General features: G+C 43.7%; 1 protein-coding gene across 1 annotated transcript in view; it reads right to left on the bottom strand.

Annotated features, from left to right (window-relative positions):
- The window catches only part of LOC115471048 (VPS10 domain-containing receptor SorCS1-like), a 370515-nt gene extending 358701 nt beyond the window's left edge, over positions 1-11814 (bottom strand). The window contains exon 1 of the mRNA XM_030204717.1: positions 11128-11814. Coding sequence (XP_030060577.1) covers positions 11128-11814 — 687 coding nt within the window. The remainder of the gene's footprint in view (positions 1-11127) is intronic.
- Between the last annotated feature and the right edge of the window lie 1661 nt (positions 11815-13475).

Raw genomic sequence — 13475 nt, 5'->3', positions numbered from 1 at the left:
TCTGTGACTGCTGTAGTGCGTTGTACTTGGTGCAATATGCTGGATAACCAACAGAAAGGTCTGCTCAAAGGAAGAAAGTACAGCTGTAGGACGAACACAAACGCTGTCGTCATCTGGCACTGAGAGGTACCATAGGGACCAACCAAAAGAGGGTCCAAATCTCCCACAAAATGCACAAGCAACCACAAGAAGAGTGGAAGAAACCAAAAGGACCAGACTGAAGACCACAAAGAATAAGAGCACCAAAATAGTTTTATTAGGACCTAATAAAACTATTTTGGTGCTGTTACTCTTTGTGGTCTTCAGTCTGATCCTTTTGGTTTCTTCCGCTCTTCTTGTGGTTGCAGGTACCATAGGGACCCATGGTTGGTGGCACTAGGCCAAGGATGGTCATTACAATAAGTACATAAGTAATGCCATACTGGGAAAAGACCAAAGGTCCATCGAGCCCAGCATCCTGTCCCCGACAGCGGCCAATCCAGGTCAAGGGCACCTGGCAAGCTACCCAAACGTACAAACATTTTATACAAGTTATTCCGGAAATTGTGGATTTTTCCCAAGTCCATTTAGTAGCGGTCTATGGACTTGTCCTTTAGGAAACCGTCCAACCCCTTTTTAAACTCTGCCAAGCTAAATGAATAAGAGGCCTTTTTACAATGGTGTGCTGAAAAATGGCCTGTGGCAGTATAGAGGCGTGTTTTAGGCACGCACAGAATCTTTTTTCAGCACACCTGTAAAAAATGCCTTTTTAACATTTTTTGCCGAAAATGGACGTGCGGCAAAATGAAAATTGCCGCGTGGCCCTTTTGGGTCTGAGACCTTACCGCCAGCCATTGACCTAGCGGTAAGGTCTCACGTGGTAACCAGGCGGTAATGGCCTACGCGTGTAGAGTGACAATTACCACCTGATTACCGCCCACGCGCCAGAAAATACAAATATTTTCCAGCGTGCCTAGCGGAGGCACGTCAAAAATGAAATTACCGCAAGGGTCACGTGGTAGCTGGGAGGTAACTCAAAATTGATGCGCATTGGGTGCACGTAGGCATCTGTGCGGCTTAGGAAATGAGCCCCTAAGCTCTGAGACAAGTTACAAATGAGAGGATAAGGGCTGGGTAAATGCAAGTGAAGACTTATGACAGGATAGAAACTAGTTCTAACTGAGCTGTAAACCCAAACACAAAGAAAGTTGTTCTGTCTTTCTCCAACCCCTAACACCCCCCCCCAAAAAAAAAAAAAAAAAAAAAATTAAAAGGAGTTGCATGCTCTACAATATTGTCATCAGGCATCTATATTTTGTATTAACCCTCCAGTATACAATCCATTTATGTCCTTTACAATCATTATTTCTCTCCCCACTTCTATTTTCTTATCATTCACTTTTTGAAGAAGACATATGGCCACACAATACTTCACTAGAGAGGTTATTTCAGAAGACAGACAGACAGCATTTACATATGTAAGTAGTAGAATTTACACATGGAAATTGCAGCTTTAGAATGCATTACCCTAATTAGTATTCACTCTACAAAAAGAATGAACTATCAGCAAATAGGTTACACTTCTTACACAAATGGACTTTATTGAGCCTGAAGAAGTCTATGTCATACCTACCAATATAACTGCACAGATGACATGAGTAGAGTATTTGCACCCCGCTTTCCCCAGGATCAATTGCTCAGTGTGTGCCACAAAATCTGCTTATCGTTTTTACCATTTCTTGCCACTTTAATAGTTTTGGCTGCAATAGCTAATCACTTCTTGATTAGACCATGTAATATGCATCATCATAATTCCCATTATGAATCATTAAAAAGCTCTTTAAAATGAACACTTTTGGCAGTGGAACAATGGTAAGAAGAGACGGCGATGATATGGCTAATGTAATATTTATAAAAAGCATCGAACTGCAGTGAAAAGGTGCCAGATTCCCAAATAGCACTCATTACTCTGGGCAGGCAAGGAAGCCTTATTGTGCTTCGCCTCTTCTTAAGGTTTGGCCTTGAAGAGGAAAAGAACTGGTGATAGCTGGGATTCTACACTGTATTTCATAACAGACACTGCCAATACAGCAAGCCACGTCTGTTTCAAATACCTACTTGACGTCTTGACTATACTGTGTGAGAAGAGATCTGAGCAGGACTCGCTTTGCATCGAAAACGCGGTAAGAGTTTTCATATAGTTCTACACCCATAAAGATAGTTACTTAACGGTGCGTCCTTCCATGGGTGGGTTCCAATATCTGGGCGAACTCTAGGGTCTCTGTCTCCAAAAACCATCCCCCATTCTCGCACTAGGATGAACAAGAATCGATCATTAAGCCAAGCAAGTGTTAGCCTTCCACATGACAATAATAATAATAAGAGTTACACAAATAATACTTAACGTAGCACTCATATCCGAAATCCACACCATTATTGCCACGTGATTTTGCTCATCCAAAAAATAATTCAACTGTTCCTTATACATTTACCTCTTCCTGTTGGACTGTAACTCTCATGTTTAGAGCATTCCCTTTGCTTCAGGTACTTGTTGAAGATGAGACACAGGATTTCAGAGAAATTCCCAAATCCCCCTCCTCACACACACACCTGCTATCCATTACTGGGCTACAATGCATCTTGCATAATACGCATCATTAGTAGACCATGAGCAATTCTGTAGCGATCCCTAACATCAATGATCCCAAATTTCTTGCTCTTGACCCGCCTTAATGATCTTAAGAGACTTATAAGGAAACGTGCAACTGTTTGCATAGATGGCTTTTTAGCCAGTCACATTTTAACCTGAAAAGAAGTTGAATAATAATATTCAGATTTCCACAAGGAGTGGATTTTAGATGTAATTGTTCATCGTTTCAAACCTGAACTCAAGGTGAGTTACAGTCAGGCATATTTAGTTTGTTTGATGGGGGGGGGGGGGGGGGGGGGGGGGGGGAGATGAGTGTGTTATTGTGAACAATTTTTACAGCTGAAGTCCTACTGAATTTTAAAATGTTCTTTCCGAGTTTATTGAATACTTTAGCTCCAGTTTCTCTACGAGTAAATCTGTACATTATGAAGAACCTGCGGAACTGAAGGCGGAGACTAGAAAAGATCTTGCAGAATCATTAGACATCAATATTTCCTAGGGATAGGCATTTTATTTATTGGGATTTATTAACTGCCTTTATTAAGAGATTCACCCAAGGTGGTGTACAGCAGATACAGTTTAACATCAAACTTACAATTGTGTTAACAGCATAACAATAGTAAAATGTATAAGTATAAACATAAATACAATGAAAGAGGAAAACTTGAAAACTGCTAATTGAAACCTAATAATAAGACTACCATCAAACAGGATCAAAAATATACAAAGTTAACATCACTGAAATTCAAATAACAGAGACATCCCATATAATAAAAAGCACCTCCAATATTCTGAAGCTGACTCCGTGGCACTGTGACAGTGTAGGGTTCGTAAGTCTGTAGTTCAGCGTTTCATTGGCTCTCACTGTACCCGCCCTCACGTCGAGGAAACGGAATGCTGCATAGTTGCCAAGCAAACAAACGTGATGTCACAGGAATGAAGAACCAGTCAGACAGAACGGAACTTGGAGGAGGGAAGTGGAGTGGATTGAATCTCTAACAAACAATCATATACAGGGAGGTACGAACATCAGTGGAGGCAGAACGGAAGGGAAGACAAACATTTAATCACTTTGTCACTCACGCACATACACACGCACACGCGCACACAGACATCACACACACACACAATCACTCTGTGTATCTGTCTCTTACACTGGCTATAAAACACACTGTCACTCTCAGTCTCTCACATGGGCAACTGTATGTTGCATTCTCACGAGTAAGGAGCTCTTCTGATGTGATTGTTAAACTGATTGAAGGGCCTGAACAAGGAAAACCTTTACCACATTGTAACCCAGTTTACACAAAAAATATTGTATATAAAGAAATCTTACACATGTAAACAACAATTATATTCAGAATACAACCGTGGAAACATTAATGGCAGGAACTCATTACATTGCTAGCACCCGTTTCATTGCGTTAAGAAACGGGCCTTTTTTACTAGTAATACAATATAAGCATAATAGTGATGGAATATCTAATAAGCACACAATAAGAACATTCAAATAGCACAGCTATGATACTAATGCTTTTCCACAATACAGCTTACCATATAGCTGAGGTGCCAAATGCAGATATATAGATGGGGGCAAGATGCGTGGTACAGAATCAGTTGGGATAAATCGATGGGTGGCTAAACTAAAGGCAAGTTCTTTGAATAGTTAATCAAGATATAAAGAACTGGTCTAGGTTGCAGTGTGTGTAGCAAGCTAGTCCAGGTATAGAATAGAGTGTATTGTTTGCAATGATATGGTGAATGTCAATGTTATCAAATGAAAACAAGCACAAAAAAAAAGAAAATTCATGTTTCATCATTTCCTGATAATAGTGCACACACTCTTCCTAGAGATTGTGCACCATTTGCATTGAGGGTGACCATTGTGCGTGCGTGAACTATCACACAAACACAAACTAATGCACAAGCATGCATACTCCCGGATTCTATATAGTGTGACTGACATTGCACGTGCAGTCATATTCTGGATTTGCCCATGCAATTTAATTACGTAATAAGCAAATCAGCTCTAATAATTGCCTCTTAACAAACCATTATTGATACTAATTGGCTTTAATTAGAATTTACACAGACAGCTTGCTAGGCGTATTAGGTAAAGTGGTGCACATAAATTCTAATGGGCCCTGCCAAAAAGGGTGTGTGGCCACGGGCATGGAATGGGTGGACCGTGGACATGCCAAAAATCTACATTCATGGATATAGAATACACCTGCTTCATGCCTAACGCAGGCACGATATTTACACCATGTTTTACATGGTGTAAACGGACGCGCCTAGAGTTAGGTGCAGGTACGGCTGCTAGGCATATCTATAAACTGGTTAGGTGTATTCTATAAACCGCGTCTAAATCTAAGCGCGGTTTACAAAACACACCTAGGCAGAAATATTTTCCGTGCCAGTTTTTCAGGTGCTATATATAGAATCTAGTCCATAAGGCCTAATTCTATATCTGGTGCTCAAAATTGTGTGCAGAAATGTGGGTGCGTGTCCAATTTCTGCACGCAATTTCATTAAATAACAAGACAATCAGCACTGGTAATTGGACATTAATAATCAATTATTGGTGCTAATTGGCATAAATTCAATTTTATGTGCCGGGATCTACAGTGGTGGAAATAAGTATTTGATCCCTTGCTGATTTTGTAAGTGTGCCCACTGACAAAGACATGAGCAGCCCATAATTGAAGGGTAGGTTATTGGTAACAGTGAGAGATAGCACATCACAAATTAAATCCGGAAAATCACATTGTGGAAAGTATATGAATTTATTTGCATTCTGCAGAGGGAAATAAGTATTTAATCCCTCTGGCAAACAAGACCTAATACTTGGTGGCAAAACCCTTGTTGGCAAGCACAGCGGTCAGACGTCTTCTGTAGTTGATGATGAGGTTTGCACACATGTCAGGAGGAATTTTGGTCCACTCCTCTTTGCAGATCATCTCTAAATCATTAAGAGTTCTGGGCTGTCGCTTGGCAACTCGCAGCTTCAGCTCCCTCCATAAGTTTTCAATGGGATTAAGGTCTGGTGACTGGCTAGGCCACTCCATGACCCTAATGTGCTTCTTCCTGAGCCACTCCTTTGTTGCCTTGGCTGTATGTTTTGGGTCATTGTCATGCTGGAAGACCCAGCCACGACCCATTTTTAAGGCCCTGGCGGAGGGAAGGAGGTTGTCACTCAGAATTGTACGGTACATGGCCCCATCCATTCTCCCATTGATGCGGTGAAGTAGTCCTGTGCCCTTAGCAGAGAAACACCCCCAAAACATAACATTTCCACCTCCATGCTTGACAGTGGGGACGGTGTTCTTTGGGTCATAGGCAGCATTTCTCTTCCTCCAAACACGGCGAGTTGAGTTCATGCCAAAGAGCTCAATTTCTCATCTGACCACAGCACCTTCTCCCAATCACTCTCGGCATCATCCAGGTGTTCACTGGCAAACTTCAGACGGGCCGTCACATGTGCCTTCCGGAGCAGGGGGACCTTGCGGGCACTGCAGGATTGCAATCCGTTATGTCGTAATGTGTTACCAATGGTTTTCGTGGTGACAGTGGTCCCAGCTGCCTTGAGATCATTGACAAGTTCCCCCCTTGTAGTTGTAGGCTGATTTCTAACCTTCCTCATGATCAAGGATACCCCACGAGGTGAGATTTTGCGTGGAGCCCCAGATCTTTGTCGATTGACAGTCATTTTGTACTTCTTCCATTTTCTTACTATGGCACCAACAGTTGTCTCCTTCTCGCCCAGCGTCTTACTGATGGTTTTGTAGCCCATTCCAGCCTTGTGCAGGTGTATGATCTTGTCCCTGACATCCTTAGACAGCTCCTTGCTCTTGGCCATTTTGTAGAGGTTAGAGTCTGACTGATTCACTGAGTCTGTGGACAGGTGTCTTTCATACAGGTGACCATTGCCGACAGCTGTCTGTCATGCAGGTAACGAGTTGATTTGGAGCATCTACCTGGTCTGTAGGGGCCAGATCTCTTACTGGTTGGTGGGGGATCAAATACTTATTTCCCTCTGCAGAATGCAAATAAATTCATATACTTTCCACAATGTGATTTTCCGGATTTAATTTGTGATGTGCTATCTCTCACTGTTACCAATAACCTACCCTTCAATTATGGGCTGCTCATGTCTTTGTCAGTGGGCAAACTTACAAAATCAGCAAGGGATCAAATACTTATTTCCACCACTGTATGTATAAATTTTATACTTGGATCCAAAAAAGGGGCACGGTCATGGGAGGGGGCACGAGCAGATATGGCGCATTCCTAGAAATTACGTGCATTTTTATAGAATAAGGGAGATCTGCACATCATTTCGGCATGAGGATTTGTACCAGGTTTTACTTGATGTAAATCCGTGTGCCTAAATTAGGGCATGAATCCTGGCACCAAATGCTATTCTATAAAGTGCCCAACTATGAGCGCCGTTTTTGTAGAATAGTGCTTAGCAATCAACGCCGATTTTTCAGCACCGTAGATAGAATTTTGGCCATAGTGCGCACTCTTTCAGTAGACATCCTGTTTCAAAAATATGTGCACTCAACAACTTTGCTCCTGGGATGAAAAATAGCCGCACACCAGCGATTAAAATGAACATTCCTGGGAACGACACAGGAAATGGCACAAAATAGGCTTACCACAGTATCTGCATGACACTCAGCAGATCCTCCTCTTTCAGAAACAGTTAAAGACATTTTAATTCCAACAAGCCTCTGCTACAGTTTAATGCTTATAGATGGACCTAACTGTAGTATAATGCTGGTGTTGATTTGTAAGTTTATTTTGGTTTATGCTGGATTTTATTATGTATGTGTTGTTTTATGTTGAAATGATTGTGATTGTAGTACTGTAAGCCACCCAGAATAGTAGATGGTGCAGATTATACATTTCTTAAACAAACAAACAAATAAATAAATAAATAGATAGATAAATAAATAAATAAAAAAATAAAATGAAAATTTTCTGGCTGCCCATCCCAAATAATTCCTATCAAACTTGAATTTTGCTGTTCACTGTTTATCTTAATGGGTTACACATTCATTATACTACTGCTCTGTGCACCACATCAATGCAGAAGAACGTACAGAGCGGAAGTAAGTTTGATAATGGTTTCCACCACTACAGACCCATCCCAATGGCCTGTGTATCAGATGTGCCAAAAAAAAAACCCAAAAACTTGATTTTAAGCCACATACAACTAGATTGATGGGGGTAATCCATTACAATCGAGAGTAAACGTCCCCACTAAGCATAAGCCTTGATTTAAATTGCAAGACTATAAGTCTTAGGAAATCTCCCATGGTATATTTTCAGTTCCAATACAAAACAATAAAATAGAAAGTGCAGAATAATATCAATACTGCTTATCATGCTATTAAATTCCACATTTTAAATACGGAATTGCAAGTGAACTGCATTTTAGCCATCATATGGAAGCCAAGCTTGCATTCTTCCATCTCATCTGGGCAAGGGGGCAGTGGAGGCTGGGCAGAAGGGGGGGTGGGGAGAGAGAAAATGGTATATTGTACTAAAGGAGAGGTGCTGTGCCTTACCATTACATCGCCATCAGAACTAAGGGGGAGGGGCGAACACCAACTTCAGAATTTTGCACAGGGTACCAGTTAGCCTAAGCCAGGAGTTGTCAACTCAGTCTTCAGGATATACCAGTCAGGTTTTCAGGATATTCGCCATGCATATGCACAAGAGAGATATGCATAAAATGAAGACAGTGTATGCAAATCTAGCCCGTGCACATTCATTGGGATATTCTGAAAATCAGACAAGCTAGATGTATGCTGAAGATTGGGTTGAGAATCCCTAGCCCAGATCCATTTGTGAAAGTCTAAATTCTCATACCAACAATTTACTTGCCATATAAACTCATTAAAGCCACTAGATCAACCCTCTACCTGCACGGCACTGGCTGTTGCTACTGGAAAAATGGTAGATGTGCTAGTGAATGCAAATTTTGCTCTAGCAAAGAATCGCCTAGTGTACAGGGCAGTTTGGTACTCAAATGAACACATCTGAGCCCACAGTGCAAGTAGCGTTCGGTACACAACAGGTAGAGCTTGCCAATTAGTTCACTCGTTACATAAAAATGTGTTCTGCGAGCAGAGAGATTTATCACCCTGTTGTTCAGAGTAAATGTGGGAGCAGTCAACCACGAGTTCACTAGCAGAAGCTGAAATAATTTAAAAGAAAGGAAAGAAAAAAGTTCCATGCAGAACTAATGAAACCCACTGCCTGGAAGGGCTGCCTGCACCATCCATACGTGTGGGTGAAAGAAAAATTGTCAGGATCCCCTTGGACCTGCTGACCTTATTACATATTTGCTGTGGATAGGACGCTACTCACAGAAGTTATTAGACAAACAGTGAACAAACAAGTCTCTCATACACATCAGCCTAAAAAGGATGACTCCTTTTTATTATTATTATTATTTTTTTTAAGTTTAAAGTAAATTTATTGATAACTCAAAGTTAAGCAACACAACACACAACATACTCAATATTGCCAACTTACAAACAATAAGATACTATGCATGAACCATACAGCTTGTAAACCGCCCTTCCCTCCCCCCATCCCACCCCTCTCCTTCCCATCCCCTCCATCTCAACCCCTGTACCACTCAATTATTTTAGTACTGCATTATTCTGAGTTTGCAATCCTGCCTCTCTCCTGTGGAGCAATATTTAACAAGAAAACAGCGATAGCAACAAAGTCCCCTCCCCCGTGAAAATGGACATATCTGTGCACATCTGCCTCATTTTACTACACATATAAATAAAAAAAGCCAAAAGAACCCATAACATCATCTTTCCATTGAAGAATGGACTCTCGTCCAGACTTCAGAAACATACATTTAAAACATATCAGCTATTGTTCACAGTAGGGGCATATCTCTTAAATTATTTCGAAATAAAAAAGGGGTTGGCATTGACCTATTTTTTTGCTCACTTTTGTTTTTTTCTCTAAAAGGGTTCAAATTTATAGCCAATAACACCCAAAACCTGAAAATCGTATTGCTAAATGAAACTGTCTCTGAGGAAAGAAATAACAAGAAGCCAACAAGGAAGTTGAGTTTGGGCTCCAGCACCTGGAGGTTTTGCTCTTGAGGCTTAAGGAAGAAACGAGCCTGACCGGATGGTCAGCAAAGAGCTCCACCATCATCTATGACAGCAGCAAATTATCCTGTCTTTTTTTTTTGGAGGGGGGGGGGGGGGGGCAGAGATATATCCAATGGGCCAGAGAAAGCAGGAGCAAGAAACTTACATATATAAGCATGTGTGTGATGTTTGTGGCCACAGTATAAGAAATATCTATATTTATCTAGATAGATAGATAGATAGATAAGCATTAAACATTATTATTTTTTTTCTACAGGATAAAAAAAAGTATAAAGATATATGGGTTAAATGGAATTAAAACTAAATCACACTTTTCTGATTCAATTATTTGATTAAAAAGTTCTTCAGCATGGTTATAGGTTATCTGAAGGTTGACAGTACCCGAGCATATACTCTTGAGTTATGCGAAACATCGCAGTAAACAAAACACTTCCAACATTTTGTCTCCTCTTCCCTGCCTTTATGTTCTCTGCGCTTTCCCTCACTGATACCTTGGAGAGCTCTCACACAATCTGTCTCCCTACCCTTAAGCTTTGAAGCGCTTTCAAGATGCGGGTTCACAGCAGCCAGGGTCAGAACGCTGGAATGGCATTTCTTGGAAGGGGCAGGATTCGGATTAACGTAGAGAAAAAAAAAAGGCTTTAATCCTTTCTTCTTGAAACAGACGAACTACTTTTTTGCTCAGAAAGGCAGCGAGAAATAAAGCAAATACATAAACGAATCGCTATTTAATGCACGCCACGTGTGAAGCTGGCAATCTGAAATTCACTGTTTTATCAGCAGAGGATCTGAGTCAATAAGGAGCTGGACTGAGCCAGCTTTTCCGTAAATGCACACTCTCCTTCTGGGTTCTCTGTGTCTAGCTTCAAACTTGAGAGGCAACTTTCTAGTTTACAGGAGATTAGTTTGCACTGTACCATGAGCAGTAAAAAAAACAAAACCCTACAGCAGCGCTTTAAGGGGAGGGTGGGGGGTATTGCCTTATAAATCACCTTGCAGCCCCCTTTTCTCCCCTCCACGGTGCTACTCTCTCTCTCTGCCACAGGTAACCCCAACAGAAAAGGAAGAAAATGCAGCTGCCGAACCTGTAACCCTTCGGTTTCTGACTGCCGAACCTTTCAAAGTCCAAAGAGATCTCAAGCAGAAGTATTTAAAGTATAAACGCCGTTGGGTCAAACTTGTGTTTCTAATTAATGATTAGAGCAATACTTTCTGAAAGCCACCCTTGCTGAACGTTTGAAGAAAGTGGACATCCTTAATAAATATAAATGCCACTAATTGAACCCCGGACCCCCTTCAGCGCCAGGGCTCCCCAAAGTGAGTAGGATAATACCGGGTACTTACACTGCTGTTGTGACCGGACCAGTGCACCATGGCTTGGTTATGAGCCGAGTCCCCGGTCAGCGCAAAGGTGGTGCTGGTCAGTTTCAGCTCGTCCACCCTGAAGCGGCTGACCGTCCCTTGCTCCCCGGCGGGATCGGGGCTCTCTCCCCCGTTTCCTTTGGCCCCTTCAACCGAGGATCCCCTGGCACTCTTCTCAGCAGCGGGGTTCCAGCCGTGACTGCCCGGGGACAGCTGCAGACCCCCGGGCTGGCTCCTTCTCCGACGTGGCAAGTGAGCCGGGTCCAGCCTCAGCCTGTCCACCCGGGCCACCGGCGCGGTTCGCTGCCCGGGACCAGCCGCACCAGGCTGGGCAAAGGGGGCCAACTTTTGCGGCACGCCGACCGCGGGCTTTCCCAGCAACGCAGGGGCTCTGCCTTTGCGCGGTTTCTTGAATTTGGCGCTGTCCGCGCCCTCCGCTCCGAGCACAGCAGCCCTGTCGGGAGGACGGTGGCTTCTGGCCGGAGATCGCCTCTCCTTCGCTTCTCCTGCCGGGGGCAGGCGCCGCAGCCCCCGGGGCTGCAGCCTCACCGGGGCACGGCAAGACCGGCAACTTATGTCCGCGCCGCTCAACTCCAAAGTGCAGAGCAAAAGCCAGATCCAGAGGAGCGCAGCGCGCCAGCCTGGGCAAACGCCAGCAACTTTCCCCATGCTCGGAGCGCAATTGTTTTGCGCCCGTCCTCTGCGCGATCAGACAGGCCACTCCATGAGAAGTTTCCGAGAGAGAGAGAGAGAGAGGGGTGCGCTGTGCTGCTGCGGTCGGGAGAAAAAGCGCCTTCCCTTCCCCCCACCCCGCGCCTGCCTCCCAGGGCTGGCGATGCCGAGCGGGAGGAGCCGACGCCAAGCCCGAGCCCGGGAAGCCGAAGAATTAGCGCAGGAGCGAGTTACAGGTCGCGCTGCCTCCGCGCCTTTGGCTGGCAAAGTACTGCTCCCGATTGCTGATTGTGGGTCATGCATAGCATCTTTGGGTGCATCCTATTGAAGAACTGGGGGGGGGGGGGGGGTATATGAACACTCAGACCTATGCATGCATTTTATATACAGCTACGGCTATATTTTCATTCATACCTGTGTGCATGGATTTCTTTTTCTGTTTTTGCATAATGCATCTTTGGTTACTGAAAAAAAAAATTGGAAAAACTCGTGTGCCACTGGCGATCCACGTGGGAGTAGAGCACTGTGAGAGAGATCACACTTGTTAGGGTCATAAACTTTTAGCAGTTGGGCGAGCTGAGCTTGGCTTTTATTCGGGGGGGGGGGGGGGGGTGATTGCTGCCCGATCGATCCAGAGTTATAGGTGAGTTTCATTTCTGTCAGGCTGGTCTGATATCCAGGGGCTGGTTAAGATGGACAGTATAAGGGACGTTCTCATAACCTAAGGAGTCTACATTTAAAGTGGGTGTTAACATAGGTAAAAGTGTATAATAACCAACATATATAACCACCACTGTATCTGGCTGTTTATATAATGGGGTAGATTTTATATATATGGCACCTAAAATATCTGCACTGAAAAAAATATGCCTAGCGTATTCGTTCATACTATGTATTCGTTCAAACCGTAATCGGCTAACACCGTTAACAGTTAAATGTAAGCCACAATGAGCCTGCAAAAGGGAGGGGAAATGTGGGATACAAATGTAACAAATAATAATAATAATAATAATAATAGTAATAATAATGAATGCCTAAATTTAGGCATACTTTATAAAATACGCCTTCATTTCAGCGTGGTTTATAGAATACACATAGGACAGTTGCGTCAAGTAAATCCTGGTGTAAATGGCGATGCCTATGCAGGACGTCAGACTCACAGAAACAGAACAAAGCCTTGCGCCGGAAGAAGAGGACCTTGGCTGGCGGGGGTTGGGGTCCCCCGCCAGCAAAGGTAACTGATGGCGGCGGCAGGGGAGGGTTGGCAGCGGGAGGGGGGTCTAGAGGGTCGGCAGCAGGGGGGTAAAAGTTGTTGGTGGTGGCGGCGCCGGGGGGGGGGGGGTCGGTGGCACCAGGGGGGCTAAAATGTGCCCCCTCACCTCGGGCTTTGGACCCCCTCCCGCCAAAGTCTGGCTACGCCCCTGCTTTGAAGGGGCTCCGTCAGCATTGCCAGATGGGAAGCACTAGTGCGGCTTGATAAAAGAGGCCCATAGATTTTAGAAACACCCATGACCCGCCCATTGCATGCCCCCCTTTTCAGTTATGCACCTTAGAAGTTATGTGCATCACTTTACAATATACACTTAGGGGTTCTTTTAACCAAGCTGCTGGATAAAGGGCCCTGCGCTAGCGGTGGGAGCCGTTTTTCCCCTCACGCA

The sequence above is a fragment of the Microcaecilia unicolor genome, chromosome 5, assembly GCF_901765095.1.
Source record: "Microcaecilia unicolor chromosome 5, aMicUni1.1, whole genome shotgun sequence".
In the NCBI taxonomy this organism is placed as follows: Eukaryota; Metazoa; Chordata; class Amphibia; order Gymnophiona; family Siphonopidae; genus Microcaecilia; species Microcaecilia unicolor.
The sequence above is the reverse complement of the archived record's forward strand: the minus strand, read 5'-3'. Positions and strand labels throughout refer to the sequence as shown.